General features: G+C 44.6%; 1 protein-coding gene across 2 annotated transcripts; it reads left to right on the top strand.

The window, feature by feature from the left end:
- Positions 1-62: 62 nt before the first annotated feature.
- Positions 63-12,557, top strand: GPALPP1 (GPALPP motifs containing 1). 2 transcript variants are annotated; one of them, XM_058185889.1, is made up of 8 exons: positions 63-195; positions 1,157-1,295; positions 2,162-2,254; positions 2,905-2,986; positions 4,103-4,234; positions 4,347-4,511; positions 9,748-9,846; positions 10,835-12,557. In XM_058185889.1, exons 1-8 carry the CDS (start codon positions 114-116, stop codon positions 11,051-11,053), a joined length of 1,011 nt encoding a protein of 336 aa, XP_058041872.1. In that variant the 5' UTR covers positions 63-113; the 3' UTR covers positions 11,054-12,557. The 2 variants fall into 2 exon arrangements, with proteins under 2 accessions (XP_058041872.1, XP_058041874.1); XM_058185891.1 differs by lacking the exon at positions 63-195 and having other exon boundaries at positions 2,934-2,986.
- Positions 12,558-26,682: the final 14,125 nt, after the last annotated feature.

A 26,682-nucleotide genomic window follows, 5' to 3' on the forward strand; every position in this document is an offset into this window, starting at 1 on the left:
TCCGGCGCAACGATCGCGACGTTTGTGAAAAGCGCCGGAAGTCGTCTTTCTACGCGCCGGAAGGTCGCGCGGGGAGCGTACCGCGCAGGCGCGTCAGGGTTCCTGTGGCCATCATGGCGTCCCGAGATGATATCGGGCCGGCGCTACCTCCGCAGTTACCGGATTCCGACGCCGCTTCGGTGGACTCCGGGTCGGGTGAGGAGGAGGAGGAGGAGGCCCTCGCCCGTGGGGGCCTCCTGGGGGGTGGGGAGGAAGACCCGCTCGGGGCTCTTTTCAGCTTTCTGGCTGAGCCAATCTGGAAGGGAGGAAGGAGGAGGAGGAGGAGGATGGCTGGGACTGGAGGGGTAAATGGAAATAAACGCCCTCCTGGCTTCCCTTGGCGGATCCCAACCAGGTCTGGTTTCCTTGGCAGTTTATTACCTAATGCTCCTTCGCTTATTTCCCCAACAACAACCTTGTGAGGTGGGCCGGGCTGAGAGGAGAGGAAAGAGCAGCTGGGTTTCATGGTTAAGGTGGGATTAGAATTCCCAGGCTCCTGGTGATTGGTCCAAAGTCACACACTACACACACACACACACACCTGTCCCTGACTTTCATGGGTAAGAAGGGACTAGGACCACCAGACTCCTGGTGATTGGTCGAAAGTATCACACACATACACACCCCTTTCATGATAAAGTGGGACTAGAACCACCAGTCTCCTGGTGATTGGTCCAAAGTCTCTCTCTCTCACACACACACAGCTGTCCCTGACTTTCATGGGTAAAACGGGACTAGAACCATCAGTCTCCTGGAGATTGGTCCATAGTGTCTCTCTCTCTCTCACACACACACACACACACACACACACCTTTCATAATAAAGTGGGACTAGAACCACCAGTCTCCTGGTGATTGGCCAAAAGTCACCCAGCCGGCTTTCACGAGTTAGGCAGGACTAGAACTCCCAGTCTCCTAGTGATTGGCCCAAAGTTGTTGTACTATAATAGATCAGTTAGCCTAAGGTAGATTTATATTTATATAAATATATATATTTATTAGAGACTATAAATCAGTGCTCACATAAAAGAGTGTGCCTATTTTTATTATTATCTCCTTAAAAAAAATAGTTGGATAGTCCAAAAACAAATTCACCTGAAATACAGAATAATGTTTAGTTGCAGGACCAGCGTTGCCTCCTGGCTTCAAGGAAAACTCTGAAAATTCTGATCACGAGCAGAAACGTGTCTCTTCTCCGAAGTCCAGAGAGACAGATTCTGATTCTGAAGAGGAGGAAGGTTCAAGTCCAGTTCCTAGGTTAGTGCATTGGCTTGAAAGTATATGGAACTGTTTTAAGGGGCAGCTGATGTCACTATGTCAGTGATAGTTAAACTTTGCGTTTTAACGATTGCTCCTGATGCCAGTATGCCTTGTGGGGGGACACATTAACAAATATAAATGCCACATACTTATGGCATGATCGCCCACAGACATAACAGAACAGAATAACAGAGTTGGAAGGTACCTTAGAGGTCTTCTAGTCCAACCCAATGGTATAGGATTCCCTATGCCATTTCAGACAAATGGTTGTCCAGTCTCTTCTTAAAAACTTCCAGTGTTGGAGCATTCACAACTTCTGGAGGCAAGTTGTTCCATTGTCAACCTGTCCTCCAGGAAGCAAATTGTTCTGTCAGGAAATTTCTCCTTCATTCCATCAGTTTCCTTCCCTTGCTTCTTGTCCTGCCTTCAGGTGCTTTGCAGAATAGCTTGACTCCCTCTTCTTTGTGGCAGCCCCTCAAATATTGAAAGAATGCTATCATGTCATCCCTAGCCTTTCTGTTCGTTAGACTGGACATACCCAGTTCCGGTTCTCCGTATATTTTAATTTCCAGCCCCTAATCATCTTTGCTGCTCTTTTCTGCACACATAAGCAGCAACATCTTCATCAGCCTACCTCTTTCTTAAACAGGGCACCTTTTTCTTCCAGCAAAGAAAGTTGAGCTTCCTCAACTTTTCCTTCAGGTCATCCCTTAGTTCATTGACTATTAGCACAACCTGAAGGCAGTTTCCTTGAAGATTCCTTGCATAAAAACTTCCAGTCATTGCACTGAGTTTGAGATATACGCAAAACTGCTCTTCGTATTTCAAATATCTTTATTTCTGCCTTCCTTATCTCTGTAAAGGAAACTGAGAAGATCTCAGGAAGATGATGATGATGGGTTTTTTGGACCTGCTCTTCCTCCAGGATTTAAAAAGCAAGAGGAATCACCCGAAAGGTAATCCACACAAGGATGTTAGAACCACACTAGCTGCTAACTGAAGGAGCAGGCAAGGAACTCCTGACACCTGCAAGCAAGCTAAATTCCTCTGTAACATTAGTACTAAATTGTTCTGCAACATTAGTGGAGTTAGTCCTCAACTTACGACTCCCACGGAGCCCAAAATCTATATTGTTAAATGAGAAATTTGTTAAGTGAATTTTGCCCCATTTTACAATTTCTCTTGCTGCATTTGTTAAGTGAATCACTGCAGTTGTTAAGTTAGGAACACAGTTGTTCAGTGAATGTGGCTCTCCCCTCGACTTTGCTTGTCAGAAGGGATCCCATGACCCCGGGACACTGCCAGCGTCATAAATATGAGTCAGTTGTCAAGCTTCCGAATGTAAATCATGTGACCATGGGGATGCTGCAATGGTCAAAAGTGTGAAAAACGGTCATAAGTCATTTTTTCAGTACCGTTGTAACTTTGAATGGTCAGTAAATGAACTTGTTGTAAGTCGAGGGCCACCCGTATCGCAGAGGCAGATGTGTATAAGCGGGATATGAACTCACCTGCTTGCAAATATAGCTTGAGAGCAACTTTTTAATAACCCATTGTTTATATGCTGCATAGGGGAATGTTATTAAAATCTAATTCTATTCTTGAGACCTATTATAGGTCCTGCTTTACCCCCAGGGTTTAAGAAACCGTCAGAAGATGCTGAAGAAAAACAAGGTAACAAAAGCCAGGTATGAGAAATAATACAACAAAACACGAAGAATTCAACATTTGTTTGTGGGATGTTTATGCGGAGCAAAGTATGTTGACCCAAATTCCTTTGCCCGATAAAGTTGCTAGCTTTGAAAGAACTCTGGGTGATTAATCAACCAATGGATTTAGATGCAACTCAGTTGTCAGATGATGTGTGTTCTCAGTTCACTGTTACATTTTATGGACATTAAAATACGTAGGAGACACCTATATATGTGAAGGATATCTCTACAACCACTCATATCTTATGATAGTAATAGAAAGGCTGAAAAAAAATTAGAAATGCGAGGCAGGTTTTGAAGAAACTTGACCTTCAATTGAAGGAGGTCTCAACTTCAACTTTTTTCCCCCTTTTGTGACCCCTCACTCGCTCAGGGCCAAGAGAACCATGCTGTGGCACTGCAAAACTTTCTCTTCTGGTAGGCCACCTCATGGGAAGAACTAGCTTCTAATACTGTATAGTTTCCTTAACCGGAGTCTGTTGTTGGCTACCTTCCCATCAGCTCTCATGGAGAAAAGGAACCTCAGCAGGTGTCCCAATTCTACAACTTTCTGAAATTCAGTACCGGAGTTAAACTGAACACAGAAATATTGTGAAACTCAATTATAGCAGTAGCATCACAAGCAGTTGTCGTGATAGATTCATGCTGTTGTCTCTGAAAAATAAGTAGGTGGCTTCCGAGCTTAGACCCTGGCAATAGCTATTTCAAGCAAGAATACGAGAACAGTTTGTTCCTTACAAATCAATCTTCGTGTCCCAGAGGTTTAGTTTTCCCAAGTTTTCGGACTCATGCTGGAGCCCATCCTGCTCTTTGACCAGAACGTGTGTTTGTACCTTATGTATCTTACAACAAGAGTTGATATTTCCATTTGAAAAAAAACCCTCTGTTTTTTACAAATGTAAATCAGAAAACTACAGGTAGAAGTGCTACATTCTTAGCCGCTAAGAAATGATGCTTTGCAGTGCCCTTGTAAGGATTGTCATGCACATGAAGCTTTAGAGGCCGAAGGTATTGGTATTATTTGGTATTATTTTAAATCTCCATTTTGCTGAACTGGCAAGATTTTTGTCTTTATTCTATGTTGCGCTAAAGGCGAGCGATAATGAGGAAGAGAAAGATGTATTTGGTCCCATGCCAGCCAAGGGATCGGTGGACTCCAACCCAGGTGCTGAGATTGAGGATCGGGCTCGTAGAATGAAGGAGAAACTTCTGGGAGACGCTGATGTGAGTTGGGTACATCGTTTCTGCTGCTTTTTCTCAAACACCAACAGCGTTAATGAAGGCATTCGCTGGCCAGTTCTTCACGGGTGCTTCTCAATTTTGTTTCCTGTCAAAGGATGAGTCCAAACAAACTAAAAGAGAATCCTGGATGACCGATCTTCCCCCGGAACTCAAAAACTTCGGTTTCGGTCCACGGACATTCAAAAGAAGAGCCAACGATAATTCTGGAGACAGATCACTATGGACAGATACTCCGGCCGATAGAGAAAAGAAAGCTAAGGTAAGTTTGTATTCCCACCTGGTTTGTCAGTGAAAATATTCTTCATATTTTTGGGTTGGCAGATCCGGTATTTATCCAGCAATAAGTCAAAGAAAAGTTTGGAAAGTTTAAAATGGACGCTGCTGGCGTGGATTTTTAACTTTTCAAGCTTCTTTGGCTTATAGTTTCTTACTCCGTGGAAATGCTTTTATGACCGTCAGTCTTCCTGACACTGAATGGTTCCCAAGCAAGAAAACTGATCAATGCAACATTAGTAAATCTCATCGTTATAAAGCCAAATAATGAAGACCGTAAACAAGTCCCCTAATCACAATATAGCCCTGGGGTGTCAAACTCAAAACCTGTGAGCCAGATGTGGCCCATGATATGGTCGCATGCAGCCTGCGGGGCCATCCTGGTCTACCTGCGTCGTTTTGACCCGGTCTACCCAATGCAAAAAGGAAACATGCCAGCAGTTTGGGGAATGGCGTCAAGCTGGCCACACCCACCCAGTCTGCCACACCCAGTGAGTGGAGTCAAGCTGCCCCCCCCGCGCCCTCCCCCCAGGTCAATCACAGCCCTCAGTGAAATTGAGTTTGACACCCCTGATACATTCAGTCCTGATCCTAGCAATGCCAGCCATTCCAAGCACAACCAACAATCGTCTGTCTGTCATCAAACACTCTTCAAAATATTTTCAAAAACTTTCTGACAATAAAGGAGGGAGGCACAGAACTTATTATTGGCGGAAGGGGCATTCCACCTGGCAGAAGCGCTCCAGAAAATGTGTGCCTCCAAGTCCCAGAAGACGGGGACCCAGTGGAGATCCTTTGCTACCACTCGTCAGGCAGGCAAATTTTATTTGAATAACATCTTTTGCTTTAATTCAAGAACGTTGTCCTTTATGAATAGAGGCAAATATACCTGTCCCAGAAGGATGTTGCAGGATCTAATCAGGGCCGGTCACCAGGACCGGAGCTTTTGTCTTCCAAGCTTTCGGGCTCATGCTAGAGCCCATCCTCAGAGAACTTCTCTCTAGCAGAGTCCGTGACACTCTGAAACACACACATTGACACATCCCAGTAGAGAGAGATTCCCTGAGGATGGGCTCCAGCAGGAATCCGAAAGCTCGGAAGACTAAAACCATTGGTCCCGGTGACCGGCCCAGATAAGTTCCTGCAAAATTGTCGTTTTGTTGCTACTTTTGCAGACTTAACTGTGGTTCTGTGCCTGTGAGAATTCCGCTCAATTTCTCCGATTAGCAGTGCAGCTTCGTTGCCAAGAGACAGCTGAGCAAAGAACTTTTGAGAGTGGATCCTTTTCTCGTTCCTCCCAAAATTTGAAGCTGACCTAATTAAAACAAATGGTTGCTATGCTTACAACAGTCCAATTTTCCCACCACGCCTGACACAATGGAAGCTCTTGCATGCTAACTCTTTCCTTACACCTAGCAGACTGTAACATGTCTGGTGTTAGAATAGAATAGAATGGAATGGAATGGAATGGAATGGAATGGAATGGAATGGAATGGAATGGAATAGAATTTTTTATTGGCCAAGTGTGATTGGACACACAAGGAATTTGTCTCCGGTGCATAAGCTCTCAGTGTACATAAACGAAAAGACACCTTCATCAAGAATCATAAAATACAACACTTAATGATAGTCATAGGGTACAGATAAGCAATCAGGAATGTGATGGCATTTAGGAAGAAACTGTTCTTGTGTCTAGTTGTTCTGGTGTGCAGTGCTCTATAGCATCGTTTTGAGGGTTGCAGTTGAAACAATTTATGTCCTGGATGCGAGGGATCTGCAAATATTTTCCCAGCCCTCTTCTTGATTTGTGCAGTATACAGGTCCTCAATGGAAGGCAGATTGGTAGCCATTGTTTTTTCTGCAGTTCTAATGATCCTTTGAAGTCTCTGTCTGTCTTGTTGGGTTGCAGAAGAGGTCAAATGGTTGAGCGTTTTGTTCCTCGAATGCTTCCCCAAATGGTTTTCTGTGGGAGGTGAATGTGGCCAGATAGGTCCACCATCCACAACTTAAATAAACCCAGCTATGGAATCATTTCCACCATTGCTTCATTTCTCTATCTACTTAAGATCTATTGACTTTAAAAAAAAAAAGCTTATAAAGATAATAAGCCCCCGATTTATGACTACAGTTGAGCCCAAAATTTTCCTTGCTAGGTGAGGCAGTTGTTAAATGAGTTTTGTCCCATTGTCTGACCTGTTAAGCGAATCACCGCAGTTGTTCAGTTAGTAAACCGGCTTCCCCATTGACCGTTCTTGTCAGAAGGTCGCAAAAGGCGATCACGTGATCTCAGGACTCTGCAACCTGTCATCAGTACATGCCAGTTGCCAGCTGTCTGAATTTTGATCATGTGACCAAAAGGATGCTGCAACGGTTGTCAGTGTGAAAAACAGTCCTAAGTCACTTTTTTCAGTGCTGGTATAACTAAACAGATGGTCGTAAGTCAAGGACCAACTTTAAAGCAAAATTCATTGCTAGGGAGGGGGAAATGGAAAAGGGCATATGAAATACTGGAGAATTACAGGGCAAATGCAGGTTTTACAGATTACAGATTAACAAAGTTGGAAGAGACCTTCTAGGTCATCTAGTCCAACCCCCTGCCCAAGCAGGAGACCCTGCACCATTTGTGACAGATGGCCGTCCAATCTCTTCGTGAAAGCCTCCAGGGATGAAGCTCCCACAACTTCTGTTCTATTGGCTGATTGTTCTCACTGTCGGGAAATGTCTCCTTATTTCCAGGTTGGTCAGTTTCCATCCATTCTTCCTTCTCTGGCCTTCGGGGGCTTGACCCCCTTCCTCCTTTCTGTGGCAGCTCCTCAAATATTGGAAGTCTGCTCTCATGTCCCTCCTGGTCCTTCTCTTCAGCTAGTCCTCTACTTACAACAGTTCACTTACTGACCGTTCTAACTGAAAAAAGGGATTTATGACCATTTTTCACACTTACAACCGTTGGCAGCGTCCCCGAGGTCACTTGATCAAAATTCAGTTGCCTGGCAACTGACTCACATTTATGACGGTGGCAGCGTCCTGGGGTCACACGATCCCCTTTTGCGACTTTCCGAGAAGCGAAGTCAACAGAGGAGACCAGATTCCCTTAAACAACCGTGTGACTAACTTAACCACTGTGACGATTCGCTCAACAACGGTGCCAAGGAAGGTTGTAAAACAGGGCAAAGCATGTCACAAGTGCCTGTCTTAGCAAAATAACATGGGCTTACTCCAGGACTGCCTGGTATTTGAACTCCAGAACGGGGGTCTCCAACCTTGGCCACTTTAAGCCTGGTGGACTTCAATTCCCATAATCCCCCAGCCAGCTTTGCTGGCTGGGGAATTATGGGAGTTGAAGTCCGCCAGGCTTAAAGTGGCCAAGGTTGGAGACCCCTGCTCCAGAAGGAAACAGATTTGGGTCAATAGGATTGCGCAGAGCTTCACTTTGGAGATCAGATGCCAGTTCAGTCCAATTTCTCCCATCGAATTGAAACGTTGGATTGGATTCGATGTGCCTGCATTGATCTTGATGGCTGTTTTTCCCCCCTGCTCACCCGTGAAGGAAAAACTGGACCCTGTCAACAGGACTCTTCAAATTTGAAAGGTCCAAAGTTGAACTGGCTTACAAATGAAACTTGTTTTGAGATGCCGATAGAAATTTTGCTGAGGATTCCAGTCACGTTGGAGCAGCTCGACCAGGCCCTGTAAATAAACATTAGCCCCCCCAAAAAAATGCAAGTTGAAGAACCTCATTAGCCTTCACCGAGCGAGGGCTCTCATTCTCTGCGAGGATGAGAGAGAAATTTACAAAACCCTAGTAAGGCCACACCCAGAATGCGGCAACCCATTTTGGTCACCATACTGCAAAAAAGATGTTGAGACTTTGGAAAATGTTCAGAGAAGATCCACGAAGATGATTAAAGGCCTGGAGACAAAACCATACGAAGAACGGCTGTAGGATTGGGTTTGGCTAGTCTAGAGAAAAGTAGAATTCGGGGTGAGATGATAGCAGGATTCCAGTATTTGAGGGGCTGCCACAAAGAACAGGGGGGGTCAAATTATTCTTCAAAGCACCAGAAGGCAGGACAAGAAACAATGGATGGGAATTAACCAAGGAGAGAAACAACCTGGAATTAAGGAGAAACTTCCTAACAGTGAGGACAATTAACCGGTGGAACTGCTTGCCTCCAGAAATCGTGGGCGCTTCATCACTGGAGGTTTTTAAGAGGAGACTGAACAGTCACTTGTCTGAAATGGTACATGTCCATAATGGCGAACCTATGGCACACGTGCCCGAGGTGGCACAGAGCCATCTTTCCAGGCATGCAAGCTGTCACCCAACTCACCTGCAGCTGCGCATGGGTGCGTGTGCCCCAGCTGGTGTTCGGACCTCCAGTGCACATGTGTGCAATTCAGGAGACCCAGCAGCTGGTCTTTGGAGCTCTCCTGCGCATGCGCGTGTGTTTGCAAGTGCGTGTGAGTATTTGCGTGCAGCGCAGGCATGCACAGATGGCGCTCGCCCGCATGCATTGCATGAGCAAAAACCACCCACATGTGTAGATGTTGTGATTGCACGCGCAGCGCACGGGGAGAGCTGCATGAAAGCCATGCACATGCGCAGATGGTACGGTTGCGCATGGAGCGCACAGGGGAGGAGCCACACGTAAGCGGGGATAGCTTGTACGTGGGGATGGCATGTGTGCAAAGCGCAAATCTGTTCAGCATTTAGTGAGTACAAGGTTTGTCACTACTGGTATATGTTCTCCTGCTTGAGCAGGGGGCTGGACTAGAAGACCTCCAAGGTCCCTTCCAGGATTCTATTCTTTAAAAAAAAAAAATCTAAAAATCCTAGAAATGGAATTTTAAAGCGTGGTTTCCCCCCTTGTTTCTGAGCGTTGATCTCGGACAGGTTAAAGAAGCCGAAATCTCACTCAGCTGGAACCTTTTGAGTCAACCCTAACAATGCTGAGAACGTCCCTCTACACCGGCTACATTCTCAGCATCACATAAGTAACATTTTCTTTTTTCCTGGCATAAAACGTTGCGTACCTAGGCTGTGCAGTCACGATTTTTCTACCGCAGGAATCAAAACTGTCCATAGATCTTATCATTTGGATGCCTTAAGGTATCATAAAGAAGACCTCGATTAACCAAGGTTCTCTCCTGGTTTGTGCATTTCTTCGGGCACCTGCTAACTCATCTTTTCTTTTCTTTTCTTTTTCCCCCCTGGTCTTTAGGAACAGCAGGAAGCAAGAAAGCCCGTCTCTAAGGACAAAGAGGAAGCGGTCCCCTCCGAGAGAGACAAAAAGCTGGCTGAGCAGATATCCTCGTACAATGTAGGGGTCCCGTCATCTGTCCTCTCCCCCCGTCCTCTCCCCCACCCCCACCCCCTGCACGGCGATGCTGGTTTCTGTCGAGCTGCTGCTTCTGTCTTTTCAGAAATGTCCTGCTGGTTTCAAAAATACCAAGACTGAACCATAATTTCTTTTTCTGCGTTTCTATGGAAACGTGGTCATACACTGCATTCTAGCAAAGTTATTGAGACTGAAGTCACTAGTAGTATAAACATTGCTTTTACTTTATGAAGAGAACTGACAGTATCCTGGATTATCTCTCTCCCTCTCTCTCTCTCTCTCTCTCTGTCTATCCAACATTGTCTGTCTATCTAACATCTATCTAGCTATCTATAATATCTACCTAGCATTTATCTATCTATCATCTCTGTTTATAATATCTATCTATGTCTGTCTGTCTGTTTCTCTCTCTGTCTATCCAACATTGTCTGTCTGTCTATCTAACATCCATCTAGCTATCTTTATAATATCTATCTAGCACCTCTGTCTCTAATTCAACTTTGTCTGTCTGTCTGTCTAACATCTATATCTATCTCTATAATATCTATCTATCTAGCAGCTATCTCTCTCTAATGGCTATCTATGTCTATAATTTATCTATCTATTCTATTCTATTCTATTCTATTCTATTCTATTCTATTCTATTCTATTCTATTCTATTCTATTCTTCATTCCAATATTTATTCTATTCTATTCTGCCCTGCCCTACCATACCCTACCCCTATTCTATACTATTTTATTCTATTCTACCCTACCCCTATTCTATTCTATTCTATTCTATTCTATTCTATTCTATTCTATTCTATTCATCTATTTATCTATGTAAACAGTGGTCTTTGAATACTTAGATGTCCTTTCTTTGTGGTAATTGAGTTGCTGTTACTTGTCTGTCTATGTCATAATTCCATTGTCTTTCTTCCAATTTTCTAATTCTTGTACCATTTATTATTGTAAATATTCTAAATTCCAGGACTCTCAGAGATCTGAATCTCTGCTGGACATACATCGGAAGAAGCTAAAGAGTAAAACCGAGGGAGAAAAGGATAAACCTCAAGAGAGAAGGCCCTTTGACCGAGATCAGGACCTTCAAGTCCACCAGATTGACGAAGCCCGAAAGAAAGCCCTCATCAAACAGTCCAGAAACTTGAACACGAGGTTTGCCCATGGCAAATGCAACACGTTTTTATAATGGATGCTGACCGAAATGGCAAGCGTGCTAAATAAAACATGTCCTTTGTACATACAAACATATTTGTGGAAAAAACCCACGTTCCTTTAAATTGAAGTTCTACCACGCTCTGTTGCATGGATGACTGGATTTTGGTTGCATGAGTCCAGCTGTTGGTGGCAGGGAGGAATCTTAATGGTGGGACGAGTAGAGTTTGACTCCCAAAGGGCATTTCCTTCCTTTCCCCTCCACAAACATAGAAATAATATTCGCTTGTGCCGCTTCTGGTGATATTCACTGCATGGTTTCCTTCCCCAAGAATGGCGAAAGGGGAGTTGTGAAAAACACACCTGTTCTTGGGAAAAATTCCTTTACATTGTTCTGAAAAGGAATAAGCCCATTTGAAATATTTTAAGTTTTAAATAACCCCAGGTCTACTCTGTAAATGGATTTTTTTTAACAACAAAAAAAATAGATTTCTTCAGCTCGGATTACCTTGGGATTTCAAATATCAGAATGATAGGCGTGTAACTCGACATTTGGAGTCGATAAAAGAGAGAGAGAGAGAAATCTGACGGCTGCTGCAAATAACTTGTGGATCTGATCGTAATTTATCACTTACAGGAAAGATTATTAACCCCTTACCTGTACATTTGACAGGATTATGAATAAAGCATAACCATTATAGAATATGTTATTTTAATCTGTTGTTTTAAAATTGTATATTGTATTGTTTTAATCTGGCTGTACACCGCCCTGAGTCCTTTGGGAGAAGGGCGGTATAAAAATCTAAATAATAAATAAAATCTCTGATAAAATTGTCCCAAACTGTCTTTCTCCCCCCTCCCCTGCTCTCTCTCTCTCTCTCTCTCTCTCTCTCTCTCCTGCTTTTTCCAAGTTGAGGGACAGGAGCCACTGATAAACTGAATTGGAATTCATTAAAAAGGGTTTCGGTTCCGAAGAGTTTCCCCATCAAGATTTCTTTCTTTCATTATTTAATAGATTTCTGAAAGCATATCCTATTGCAAAGTATCTTGCAGCGGTTTCCAATAGAAACCCCGCTAGCGTCCATAATAGTGCATTCAACGAAGCAAAAACGTTAAAGCTAAATATATTCATTAAAAAGGGGGAAGGGAACAGGTGGAATGAGCAGACGTTCTTCCCATATCCTTACCAGGATGTCCTAGGACAGGGGTCCCCCCAAACTTAGTGACTTTAAGACTTGTGGACTTTAACTCCCAGAATTCCCCAGCCAGCTTTGCTGGCTGGGGAATTCTGAGAGTTGAAGTCCCCAAGTCTTAAAGTCACCAAGTTTGGAGATCCCAATCTTACGTGAAAAGACTTGCCAGTAGCCAAAATAGCCATTGACTTAAGAATGGTTATTTGAGATGGCCAAAGATAATGTGGATTTTAACCCCTGGAATTTAACTCCTATATTGGTTGTGATCTTCGCACGCTGTACTGTCCTGGCAAAAATCTGTATATATGGCTCGATTCTTGTCTGCAATAAAGAGCTTCAGTTTTGTGTCTGTGGTCTTTCTGCCTTTCAGTCACATCTCAACTAAGGCTTCCATACTTGAATTTAGATTTACAGCCAGGTGGATGTGAAGCTTGGGTGAAGTTTTCAACGGATGTCTAAAGACACCGAAGCCACTTCCTGAGTTTTAGTGGCTCGTGGAGGAAGATGAGTGGACTTCTATTCCCAGAATTCCCCAGCCAGCTGACCGGGGAATTCTGGGAGTTGAAGTCCACAGCTCTTCAAGTAGCCACGGTTGAGAAACACCTGCCTAGACAAGATTAAACTCAGTCAGTGTGTGTTTTTGTGCCTTCCTTTCCTACATCGTACCATTCTCCCATTTTTTAGCAACAGAATCCTTCTCTTCCTGGTCTTAATTCTTTGTCCCAGAAAGTTGGATCTGCTTTGATCGAGCCCCAAGTTCCAGGAGTTAAAAGAAGACAAGGTCATACAAGGGACCGCCTGCTGTTACCGCATGCCTCCCACCGACCCGTACGCTCTCACAGAGAGGGACTTCTCAGGGTGCCGTCCGCCAAGCAATGTCGGCTGGCGGCCCCCAGGGGAAGGTCCTTCTCTGTGGGGGCTCCCACACTCTGGAACGAGCTTCCCCCGGGTTTACGCCAAATACCTGACCTTTGGACCTTTCGCCGCGAACTGAAAACATATCTCTTTATTCGTGCGGGGCTGGCTTAAATTTTATGGACTTTATAGTTTTTATTATTAATTTTAAACGGGGTTTTTAGTATGGAAATTTTTTAATTTTAGGCTAATTTAAATAAGTTTTTTAAATGGTATTTTAATCTGTATATTGTATTGTTTTATCTTGCCTGTACACCGCCCTGAGTCCTTCGGGAGAAGGGCGGTATAAAAATCAAATCAAATAAATAAATAAATACCGTCGCACTCCTTACACTAGCACTGATGATGTTACCTAGTTAGAGCAATGAAACGTCTACAAGAAAACAACCAAGCTCAGAACACCAAGGATCTCGCAATACTCCTCCCCTACCGCCTCCTCGCAATCCCCATTCCCTTCTAACACTGATGATGTTACCTAGTTGGGTAATGAAACATCTACAAGAAAACAACCAAGCTCAGAGCACTGAGGAACCCACAGTCCTCCTATTCTTTTTCCTCTTCCTCCTCTTCCTCTCTGCAACCATTACTCCCTTCTAACACTGATGATGTTACCTAGTTGGGTAATGAAACATCTACAAGAAAACAACCAAGCTCAGAGAGCACCAGGGACCCCTCACATCGCTTTTCTCTCGGTTGTAGGTAGTGTTAAGGAAAGGAGGAGAGGAGGGGGAGGGATAGATTATCCACGCTGGGATATCATACGAGGGTCATCCGATTCATGCTTTGAGCACTGAATTGCTTATCTAATTTATAAATCTTGATTCCAGCTCTGGCTTGATGCATTAATTAGTCATTCTGTGGGAGGAAGAAGTAATATACATATAAACCAACCCGCTTCTCATAATATAGGGAATGCCCTACTTATATCATTTATTCAATGACTCCTCAACGTAATATCATTGAAAAAAATGAGACTTATGACCGTTTTTCGTCCTTGACCGTTGCAGACGCCCCGTTGTCACGTGATCAGACGCTTGGCAACTGACTCGTCTATGGGTGGGGGGGTTTTCACGTGATACCCCATTTGCGAGCTGGTGACAAGCAAAATCCAGGTTCGCTTAACAACTGTGTGACTAACTTAAAACAACGGCAGCGGTTCACTTTTACAACAGTGGCCAGAAAGGCCCTAAAATAAACAGGGTAAAACTCACTTAAATGTTATGTCTTAGCACCATAAAATTTGGGCTCAGCTGTAGTCATTAAGTGGAGAACTACCTGTAGAAGTCTAGATTCGGTTAGCTTTGCAAGATCCTGATGAAGTCGTTTCCCAGTTCTGTCATCTCAAATTAATTTAACCTGAGATTTCTGCAATCCTCCAATTAGAAGGGCAACACACACACACACACACCTGGGGGGCTTACATTAGCATTTCCCTGTAAATACAACCTACAACCCATGCTAGAAAACCTTGCATGTCGTGTAGCGTCCCTTGGGACCTTAAACCATTAATGGCAGGGAGAATATCGCCAATTCTCCCGGCCACAAAATCAATGTGAATGAAGAACTCTGGAATTACAGATTAGACTACACATTAACAGAGTTGGAAGGGATCTTGTAGGTCATCTAGTCCAACCCCTGGCCCAAGCAGGAGACCCTACACCATTTCTGACAGATGGCAGTCCAGTCTCTTCTTGAAAGCCTCCAGTGATGAAGCTCCCACAACTTCCGAAGGCAACTTCTGTTCCGTCAATTGATTGTTCTCACTGTCAGAAAATTTATTCTTATTTCCAGGTTGAATCTCTCCTTGATCAGTTTCCATCCATTATTCCTTGTCTGGCCTTTGAGTGCTTTGGAAAATAGCTTGACCCCCTTCCTCCTCTCTGTGGCAGCCCCTCAAATACTGGAAGACTGCTCTCCTGTCTCCCCTAGTCCTTCTCTTCACTAGACGAGCCAGGCCCAGTTCCTGCAACCGTTCATTGTATGTTTTGGCCCCCAGTCCCCTCATCATCCTGGTTGCTCTTCTCTGCACTCTTTCTAGAGTCTCAACGTCTTTTATATGGTGTGGTGACCAAAACTGGATGCTGTATTCCAGGTGTGGTCTTACTAAGGCTTTATGGAGTGGTATTAGTACCTCCCTTGATCTTGTTTTATTTATTTATTTTATTTTTTTTATTTTGTCACAACAATATATATAAGTATCATACAAAAAGATTATATAGTATATAAACATATATATGAGTAAATATTAGGAGGTATAAGCTTATATATATTAAAACCTTTTATATATTAATATATATATAATATATTATATATATATTATATATATTAATATATTATATATATATATTATATATTAATATATTATATATATTAAAACCTCAGAAAACAAATATATATATATATATATATATATATATATATATATATATATATATATATATATATATATATATATATATATATAGGTCTTTGGTTGTTCGGGTTTTCTCCGTGTAAAATTGGAAGTGTCTTGGCGGCGTTTCTGAAGTCTCATTCGTCATCTTCAGGCTTCAGCTTCGTGCTTCTGGGAGCAATGTGTGATCGCAGCTGTTTCTTCCTTTTAACTGCTAGTGGGGTTTGAACTGATTGGGTGGGAGCTTGGCTGTGCTCTGATTGGATGGGGGTTTTCTGTGCTCTGATTGGCTGGGGTGTGTCCTGTGTTGGTGGGGGCTTGGTTGTGCTCAGTCTAGTCTGTGCTGCAGGGGATTTGAGCTGGTGAGCTGCATAGCTGTTGTTTGGCTTTGTGGTCGTGCTACATCTTCATAGTGGGTGTCAGTCTGCTGCATGAATGGATTGGAGGGGTTTGAAATGGCTAATGTTGCAGCTGCGGTCTGGCTTCTGGTCCTTGGTCGTGCTTCATGATCAGTGTGGGTTTGGGTCTGCTTTCTGGGTGGATGTGGTGGTGACATCCTGTGTGGACCTTGTGAGTGTGGGTCTGGTGTCATTCCTCGTGTTAGGGACTCGTTTGTCAATAAGGCGGGTTTCAAATGGCTGGTAGGCGGAGGTGTCATCTCGTTTGTTCATGCTGTGTGGGCGTTTTCTATCTCAATGGCTTCTCTGATTATTCTGTTGTTAAAGTGTTCAGTTTTGGCGATAGTTCTGGTCTTTTAAAGTCAATATCATGTCCTGTGACTTTAAAGTGTTGGACCAGGGAAGAAGTTGGTTCCTCTTTTTTGAATGAATTCTTGTGTTCTTCAATGCGTGCACTTATTCTTCTGTTGGTTTGTCCAATGTATGTGGTGGGGCAGGCGGTGCATGGGATTTCATATACTCCTTGATTTTCTAACTCAATTTTGTCTTTGGGGTTTCTTAGGATGGTGGATACTTTTCTGTTTGTGCAGAATGCTGTCTTGATGTTGTGTTTGTGGAGGATCTTGCTGATTCTGTCTGTGGTGCCTTTTATATATGGGAGGAGGGCTGTGCCGTTTTCTTGTTCTCTGTCTTGGATTTTAGTGGGGGGTTCTTTTTCGAAACGTCGCCAAGACACTTCCAATTTTACACGGGAGAAAACCCGAACAACCAAAGACCTATATACAAACACCCGTGAAAACCTCAGAAAACATATATATATATATATATATATATATATATATATATATATATATATGAAGAAGAAAAAGAAAAACAATAGGACAGGAACGGTAGGCACGTTTGTGCTCTTATGCACACCCCTTATAGTCCTCTTAGGAATGGGGTGAGGTCAATAGTAGAAAGTTTTTGGTTAAACCTTTTGGGATTATTTTTGGGATTATTACAGAGTATCCCTCTGTTAATGCAATTTAGGATTGGATTGGCTTTTTTGGCTGCTGCTGCACACTGCTGGCTCGTATTTAATTGGTGGTCTACTAAGACTCCAAGATCCCTCTCAGTTACTTCTATTAAGCCTGGTTTCACCCAGTCTATATGTGTCCGTTTGGTTTTTCTCGCCTAGAAATGGATGGAATCAAAATGGAATAGAAAACAAGTGAAGCTCGGAAGCTGCGCTGTGTCGAGTTTTTGTTTCTCGATTAACATACCGAGCACGATCAAGAGTTCAACTCTTTCAAAAGTATTGAAGCCTCGACTGGAATTTCACTAAGCCCAGAGGGAACAAACAGTCAAGGCTGCCAAAACTTGATGTCAGGCTGTAGGAGACAAGCACATGGTCTCCCTGGCAACCAGCACAGGCGGAGGGAAATTCTTGCTAGCAGAAAGCATCTGGAGAGCTATTAATGCATCAGATTGCACGGGTCAGATGCTGCTCGAATCACTCGCAAGAAATTAAAAATCACAGAGACCGTCGGCTAAGGTGTTTTGTTTTGGTTGAAAACATCAGCATGGAAGAAGGGAGAACAGTTCAATTGCAACAATACACGAGCACACAATAGATTTAAACTTAATGTTAACCGCTCCAATCTTGATTGCAGAAATTATGACTTCAGTAACAGAGTTGGTAATGCTTGGAATACACTATCTGACTCTGTCTCTTCCCAAAATCCCCAAAGCTTTAACCAAAGACTATCTACTATTGACCTCACCCCATTCCTAAGAGGTCTGTAAGGGGCGTGCATAAGAGCACCAGCGTGCCTACCGTTCCTGTCCTATTGTTTCCTTTCGTTATATCCAATTAATATAGTTTTTTTTTATACCACATGTCATTTTATCATTTAAAGATAATTTCCACATTTCAGAATTCCACTCTTCTATTCTAAAAATCACATCTAGTTTCCAATATCTAGCTATTATAATTCTACCTATTATAATCATAATTCTAATCAATTCTTTTTCATATTTTGTTAATTCTATTTCCTTAATTACCAACAATAATATAGTTTCCACTCTCAATGTTATTACTTTCCCCATCATTTCAAATATCATTTTCTTCATATCTCCAATAACGTTTTTTCCCCTCAAAATTAAAATCTAAATCCACCATAACTTCTGCATGATCAGAATCTTTAAAGATTCCCACATCTACCTTATCCACATTGTTCAGCAAATCTTTAGAGAGAAAAATATAATCAATTCTGGAATATGTAGTATATATATGTATATATATATATATGTATTATATATATATATATATACATATATATATATATATGTATTATATTCAGTTCCTTTAACCTCTCTCCACACATCCACTACACCGTTTCGAAGCATCCACTTATTTAAAATCCCCATTTTATTTGCTCCTCCACAACGAGTGGGGTTAGTACTATCTATTTTATCTCTGATTAAGTTAAAATCCCCAGCCACAATTACTTTCCCTACACTTTCATTCTCCAAAATTTTTGTTATTTTTTCAAGAAATTCTCTTTGTTTCTCATTCGGTAAATATAAATTAACAAGTGTCACTTTTTCCTCATTAAGATTTCCCACAATTATTACATATCTTCCATCCTCATCCAAAATTACCTGATGTTTTTCAAAATACACCCTATCTGATATCAATGTTGCAACTCCTCTGGCTTTTGAAGTTCCAAATGCTTTTTCATATATTTGCATACCTTTTATATACATTCTGTTTGAGTCTTCAGATTTCTGATGGGTTTCTTGTAAAAATAAAATATCTGGTAAATCTCTTTTAATCTTAAATTCCAATCTTCTTCTTTTAATCTGATTCCCTGTACCCTTCACATTCCATGACATTATTTTTATGACTCCCATTTAAACTGTAAATTTTTCAATCCTAGCCCCTCCTCTTCCTTTCTGTGCCCAAAACCCAACATTGAACTCCCATATAACAGACATTTAACATAAAAAAATAAATAAAAAAACCAAAAAAAGACAAAAGACAAAACAAACAATAAAAAACAAACAATCTTCTTCCCCCACATCCTTGTCGGTTTCGCCTCTGTAAAGAGAATGGGGGAGAGGGGACGTGCCAATGTCCGGGTCACTTCTTTCGGGCTGTCTATTTAAATTCATCACTCAAGAAAAAAGAAAGTGGTAGCTCTCTCCCGCATTCAGCTTTGTATTTTCCAAGACTCTTATCTGCTTCTTCTCCTGCTGTATCCTCACGACTGTTCGACCAACACAGGTGAGATTTCTTTCCTCTTTAACCCTTTAGGGTCTTGCCCCCCAATAGCCCCTTTTCCTTCTTCTGGAGTTGATGTTTCCACATGTATTCCACCTATCTTAAGCATTTGATCTTTTATCTCCATTAAATCCTCCTCCTTGATCAGTCCAAGCTCCTGAAAATATAGTATTGCATCTGTGTCCGGGGTAATTGTGCGCATCCTTCCTTTATAAAAAAATTTCAATTGTTGTGGTGGCCTCCAATTATATTTAATTCCGTTATCTCTCAAAACCTTTGTAATTGGTTTAAAAAAAAATCTCCATGCCCTTTCTTCTCTTGATATATCCGGGAAGACTTAAATAGTCTTCCCTTCAAACTTCAAAGCATCTCCCATCTCTCTCACCTTGGCCATAACTTCCAGCTTATCACTAAGATTTGCAAACCTGACAAGCACATTCCTGTTGGAACTATTTTGCCTTCTATATCCAATTCTAAAAACACTTGCCAGATCTGTTATTGTAAGCGTAATTTGCGTGTGCTTTGCAAAATTTTCATTCATTTCTTGTTTCATTTTTTTCATTTCCAATGTCAAATTATCCATACGCTCCGATAATCCTGCTATTTTTTCCCCAATTTTGTTTAAAGCCGCAGCAACTTGCTGCATTTCTGAAGGTTGTTGAGTCACTTTAAAAAGTTTTCAAACTAGTATTTCAAACCACTTTTGCAGAGGGTCTTAATGAAGATCAAGGGATAGCAATTTTTTAATTGAAGCCGAAGCGGCTTATTTTGCACTCGAAAATTTATTTCTCAACAGTTTGTAATTCATAGTCACTCCACAAAGAACACAGATAACTTCACCGCTTTCAAACAATGATCAACGCCATTTTTTCTCCTCGTCAGCAAAGGAAAGGAAAAAAAAAAAAAAGGAGAAAAAGAGCAAAACCTTTACTTTATAAAAAAAAAATTACTGCCTCGTTCCAACTTAAACTTCGGAGAAAAATTCTTTCCTTTTGTTATCTGTGATCATAAAAGTGCATAAACAAGCTGTTAATTTCCTCTTAAAAAAAAAATCAGGTCCGTTGGAAGGCATGCGTCAAGATGGCGCGGTGACGATCTTCGCGGTGCGGTCCGCGGCTTTTCCAGGGGGTCTGGGACCGAGAGGGGGTCTTTTTTTAGCCCTCCGGTCCCAGACCCTTCCGGCGGAACATCAGAGGAGGCGTTGGGCTGGGGCCCGCCGAGCTCGCCGAGCCGCGAGCCTCGGAACAGCTGATAGGCGCGGCGGCGGGCTCGGCGGTTTTCCTCAGCGTCTCCCCGGGGCGGTGGCTGTTTGGCGGTAGGCCCGGCGGCAGCGGCTCCTGGTGGTTCTTTGGACGTTTCTCGGTGGCGGCTTTGTCCTGCCCTGCCCTGCCCTGCCTCTGCCCTGCCCTGCCCTGCCCTGACTCAGCGGCTCTGCCCCGGCTCTATGGCGGCTCTGCCCCGGCTCTATGGCGGTTCAACCCCGATGTTGGCTACGGTCTGCCTGGGCCTGCGGGAAGATCGGCGGGCCAGGGGCGGCCCAATGGCGGCTCTGCGGCTCTGCGGTCCGGCGGCCTTGCGGTGGCTCAGTGGCCCCCTCGGCGGCCCGGCAGCTCCCTCGGCGTCTCCCCACCTTCCTTGGGGTGGTGGCCGTGGCCATGGCGGGCGCTGCGGGCCTTTGGGTCTGGCGGCGGTGGCGGCGGCGGCGGCCCCCCCCAGGGGCTAGGGTTTTTTTTTTTTTCTCCAACAGTGCTGTATGGGACTTGGCCGGACTTTTCTCCTTGAGCCTGGCGTTTTCCTCGGCTTACCCTTGGACTTCTGTCGGGCCTGCTGGGCCTCTGGCTGGGGTGATGGCCACGGCGACCGCGCTTGGCTTCCGGGTATCGGGCGATGGCAGCGGCGGCAGGTGGCCCCCACTCCCGAGGACTGAGGGTTTTCGAACAATGCCTGAGCGGTCTTTCCATCAATGCCAGGGAGGAGGAGGCGAGAAGATCGATCGCTGAGTGGTAGTGGCGGAGGGTCAGATGTAGCCATCTGGAGGTTTCGCCCCTCGGAGGAGGACTCGGAGGTGTGGCTGGCCCTCTTTTAGACCCTCGGCAGCTCGGCCTAGGATTGTTCAATCTGGCCTGGAGTGTCGGAGCAACTGGGTATGGAGCCCCTGACATCAAGGCCTATATTGACTTTAACACCAATTGATTGACTTGACGGAGAATGGCTAGTCATCTGTACCTGGGGCAAGTGAGACCGTTTGGGTTTGGGGACAGAATAACGGCCCCATGGAGCCCTGGAAGTCCACGGTTCATCTCGCCAGCCAGGGAGCCTAACCTTGCTATAATAACCGCGCTACAATAACACCTTGACATTTTCACCGGCCTGGATGGACTGCTGACCGTTTTGTATTTGTACCTATGCGAAGATTTTCAACCGCGGACCTTCTTGCCCTGCGAGACTCCCCTCTCTCGCAGGTCTGGCCCTCCACATTATCGAGGGCACATCTTGAGGACGGGTTTTGGAACCCCGAGAGATGGCATGCGAAATCTAGGAGGCTTAGGGATTTTAATGAACTCTTTTAGTCGTTTTTATTGGGGATTTTAAGGAAATTTTAAGGGGAGGGAAAGGCGGGAGCTGGGGTAGCCCGTCGAGGTGGGGCCAGTCACTGCGCATGTTTGCGGCGGAGTGTTATTAGGTCCGAAGGTTCCGGGAGGTGATGTTCCAGGTGACAATTGTGGTTCCATCTGTGTGGTTAGTGGGAGAGGCAGATATGGCGGAGGGGCCGTGTCGAGACCTGGGAGCACGTGTTCGATGTCTGAAGGCGATCACGTGCTCCGGCCCTCAGTTCCTACCCGTTCCTCAGGAGGCCATGATCCTCAGAGCTTGGATCTTGGCTGATGTTATGTAATGCCGGTCCGTGGTTAATAAAGCTCCCTGATCTGTGATCTTATTCAGGGGAGTCCGCGGACCTTATGGGCATTACGGAGACCTGGTTGGGCCCGGAGGGGTGCCTTGTTGAGTTGTGCCTCAGGTTTCCGAGCATTTCATCAGCCGAGGCCCAAGGTAGGGGTGGGGGTGGCGGTTGTTATTAAGGAAGATCTAGAGCCGAGGAGGCCACTGTTCCTCAGATTGCGGCTGTGAATCCTCTATGTGAGGTGGGCCCATAGGAATCAGTTGGGCTTGTTGATCGCGTACCTGGCTCCTTGCTGTGTGACCACAGCCCTGCCCGAGCTGTTGGAGGTACTGGCTGCTGTGGCGGTTGAGACCCCCAGACTTATAGTCATGGGGGATTTCAACTTGCCATCAGTTGGCTTGGCATCGGCGGCAGCTCGGGAGGTCCAGGCTTCCATGACGGCCTTGGACCTGGTTCGAGTAAATGATGGCCCTACGCACATGGGGAGGCATGCTGGATCTGATTTATATCTCTGGACAGTGGTTAAATGATCTGGTATTAGACGATTTAGTAACAGAACCAATGTCATGGTCGGATCATTTTCTCCTTCGCCTAGACTTCCGAACCGCCATTCACCACCGCAGGGAGACGGAACCTATCGGTGGTTCCGTCCCAGGCGCCTGATGAGCCCTGAGAGGTTCCAGACGGGGCTTGGGCCATTCCCTGAGGGTCTGGCCCACGGCACGACTGAGGAACTGGTCGTGGCCTGGGAGCGGCGTGTCGCGCCTTTGCGCCCTCTGACCCGGCGTAGATCTCGTCCGGCCCCTTGGTTCTCCGAGGGGCTGAGGGAGATGAAACACCGGAGAAGACGCCTAGAGAGCACCTGGAGGTCCAGTCGCTCGAGCTGATCGGACACTAGTTAGGACCTATTCTAGGACCTACCTAGTGGCAATGAGGAAGCGGCTCCTCGCCTCCACCCTCATTGCGTCGGCAGATAACCGCCCGGCCGCCCTGTTTGGGTGACCGCTCTCTCCTACATCAGGAGGTGCGGGATGACCCTTTGCAGGGACGAGCCGAGGAGTTTAGTGGTTATCTATCGATAAAATCGCTCAGCTGAGGGACGGTCTGGACCGAATTTGGGATGATCAAGCGAGGAGAGGAGGCACGTCTTGTTGAGCACATTTGGGATGAGTTTGACCCTGTGGCTCCGAGGCGTGGACAGGCTGTTGGGGAGGCTTCACGGCACGACATGTTTACTGGACCGTGTCCTTCCTGGCTGGTACTGGCCACTCAGGCGGTGACACGAGGCTGGCTCAGAGGATTATCAACGCTTCTTTGTTGGATGGGGTTTTCCTGCCGCCTTGAAAGAGGCGGTGGTGAGACCCTCCTTAAGAACCCCTCTTTGGACCGAGCTATTTTGGGTAATTATCGTCCAGTCTCCAACCTTCGCTTTGTTGCGAAGGTTGTAGAGAGTGCCGTGGCGCGACAGCTGCCCCAACACCTGGATGAAGATGTCTATCTAGACCCGTTCCAGTCCGGCTTCCGACCAGGATACAGCACGGAGACAGCTTTGGTCGCATTGGTGGATGATCTCTGGAGGGCCAGGGACAGGGATATTCCTCTGCCCTGGTCCTATTAGACCTCTCAGCGGCGTTCGATACCATCGATCATGGTATCCTGCTGCGCGGTTGGGGGATTGGGAGTGGGAGGCACCGTATATCGGTGGTTCTCCTCCTATCTCTCTGACCGTCGCAGACGGTGTTGACAGGGGGCAGAGGTCGACCGCGAGGGGCCTCACTTGTGGGGTCCCACAGGGGTCGATTCTCTCGCCCTGCTGTTCAACATCTACATGAAGCCGTTGGGTGAGATCATCAGTGGTTTTGGGGTGAGATACCAGCAGTACGCTGGCGACACTCAGCTGTACTTTTCCACCCCAGACCACCCCAATGAAGTTGTCAAGTGCTGTCCCGGTGTTTGGAAGCTGTACGGGTCTGGATGGGGAGAAACAGGCTCAAGCTTAATCCCTCCAAGGCGGAGTGGCTGTGGATGCGGCACCCGATTCAGTCAGCTGCAGCGGCTGGCTGTTGGAGGCAGTTATTGGCCCCAAAGGATAGGGTGCGCAACTTGGGTGTCCTCCTGGATGATCGGCTGTCGTTTGAAGACCATTTGACGGCCGCTCCAGGAGGGCCTTCCACCAGGTTCGCCTGGTTCGCAGTTGCGCCTTCCTTGATCGGGATGCCTTATGCACAGTCACTCATGCGCTCGTTACCTCTCGCTTGGATTACTGTAATGCTCTCTACATGGGGCTCCTTGAAGTGCGCTCGGAGGCTTCAGTTAGTCAGAATGCAGCTGCGCTGGTTATAGAGGAGCTACGCGTAGCTCCCATGTAACACCGCTCCTGCGCAGACTGCACTGGCTGCCTGTGGCCTTCGGGTGCACTTTAAGGTGTTGGTTATGACCTTTAAATCGCTCCATGGCTTAGGACCTGGGTACTTACGGGACCGCCTGCTGTTACCACACGCCTCCCACCGACCCGTGCGCTCCCATAGAGAGGGACTTCTCAGGGTGCCGTCCGCCAAACAATGTCGGCTGGCGGCCCCAGGAAGGGCCTTCTCTGTGGGGCTCCCACTCTGGAACGAACTTCCCGGGTTTCGCCAAATACCCGACCTTCGGACATTTCGTCGCGAACTCAAGACTCATCTTTTTATCCGCGCAGGGCTGGCTTAAATTGGGATTTTAATGTTTAAATTCATTAATTTTAAACGGGGTTTTCTTAGTATGGTAAATTTTAATTATTGGGCTAATTTAAAATAAGTTTTTTAAATCGTATTTTAAATTTGTATATTGTATTGTCGGTTTTATTATGCCTGTACACCGCCCTGAGTCCTTCGGGAGAAGGGCGGTATAAAAATCAAATAAAATAATAAAATAATAATAATAATAACGCCCAGTAAAATCCTGCTGCTCCGGACAAGTTTTCCCACACAAAAGATCAATTTAATCTTCAATTAAACTCTTCTCATTAGCAAATTCAATCTTTAATATTCACACCTTGGCCTCAGCAGTAAAACACAGAACACGATGTTTGTAAAAGCAAAAGCAAAAGCCAGCAATTTATTCCAAACTCATTCGTGCCTGCCGACCGGCTCGTCACCCCCACGCTGTAAAAACTCCATAATTCAAACAGTTTCGGATGACCTACCGGTTTTAAATTCAGTCTACTGGGCTGTTAACACTTTCACTCCACGATTTATTAACTTTAGTCCATAACGGTGCATTCCAAACACGTAAATCTTCATTAATAAGCCCTGTGAAGTGAAGGTCCTCACCCCACCACGGTCATGGCCACGCCCCCTGGTGTGTCTAAAGAAGATATTTTCTGGAAGATTTGGAAACCATTCGTGGACTATGCGCTTGGAAAATTGGACGCCTCGGTACCTGTACCTCGAGAACGTGGATTTTGGCAATCATGAGGACATATCCGAAGACCCAAATCTTCCTTTTTTATGTATAGCACAAGGGTGGAATAAATGTATTTTCTTTTTTGTTTGTAATGTTAGAAAAAAGCAATAAAAAAATTAATTAAAAAAAAAAAAGAATGGGCTGTTGGCATGTTTTAGTTTATCTACCATCTCATTTGTATCTTCTGAAGTGGTTTTGCTTTCTGCTACGTGTCCTTTCTAAATGTCAGATTGTCCTGATCCTTCCAGGAAAAAAAAAGGCTTTTTCCCTGACATTTTATTGCTTTAGTTACGGCAAAAAATGTCAAAGTTAGGTTTGCTGACACGATAAGGTCATCTGTCAGATTGTGGAAGATCACATTCCCTCAAAGGGCTCTTCTTTCAGTAGCGTCAGTCCTTCAAAGGAGGTCCAGAAACAGAACCTGCAGAGATTCCAAAGACAAATTAACAGACTCCTAAAAGTCCTTTCAAATCTTCCCTGACCGGTTGGCGTATAAACTGAAAAAGAGAAAAAGGTATATTGTAAGATGATCAGGGATACATTCATTTCCAAAGTCAGTCAATAAAAAGAAGAGTTAAGAAATATTATGAAAAATTATACGATACAAAAAATAAACCTACGGAAAAAGCTAACACAATATATGGAAGAAGCCAACTTACTTAAAGTCCCAGAAAAGTTTAAAACTATACTATATGAGAAAGTAACAATGGGGGAGCTAACCGAAAAAAAGACTGAAAAAAATGAAAAATATTCCATGACTTTTTAAAAGGACAAAATCAAGGCGGAAAGGAAAGAGGGAAGGAAATTCCAAAATTAGAACTGCGTGATTTATTATTCAACAGTTCAAACAATATACTTGTTCCTAAGATGATGTTGCTTTGCTGTACACTGTTATAGGGAGTCCTCGACTTACAACAGTTCATTTAGTGACCGTTCAAAGTTACAACAGCACTGAAAAAAGTGATTTATGACTTTTTTTCACAGTTACAACCTTTCCAGCATCCCCGTGGTCAGATACTTGGCAACTGCTTCATACTTATGACCGTTGCTGTTTCCCAAGGTCATGCAATCCGTTTTGCAAACTTTTGACAAGCCAAGTCAATGAGGAAGCCCGATTCACTTAACAACCGAGTTACTAGCTTAACTGCAGTGAT

This window comes from Ahaetulla prasina, chromosome 5 (genome assembly GCF_028640845.1).
Source record: "Ahaetulla prasina isolate Xishuangbanna chromosome 5, ASM2864084v1, whole genome shotgun sequence".
In the NCBI taxonomy this organism is placed as follows: domain Eukaryota; kingdom Metazoa; phylum Chordata; class Lepidosauria; order Squamata; family Colubridae; genus Ahaetulla; species Ahaetulla prasina.

Bases quoted from the DNA above. Each gene is read 5' to 3' on its own strand.
- GPALPP1 (XM_058185889.1), top strand. From the start codon at position 114: ATGGCGTCCCGAGATGATATCGGGCCGGCGCTACCTCCGCAGTTACCG. The intron at 4,235-4,346 runs GTGAGTTGGGTA...TTCCTGTCAAAG, and splicing joins AACTTCTGGGAGACGCTGAT to GATGAGTCCAAACAAACTAA. The intron at 4,512-9,747 runs GTAAGTTTGTAT...CCTGGTCTTTAG, and splicing joins ATAGAGAAAAGAAAGCTAAG to GAACAGCAGGAAGCAAGAAA.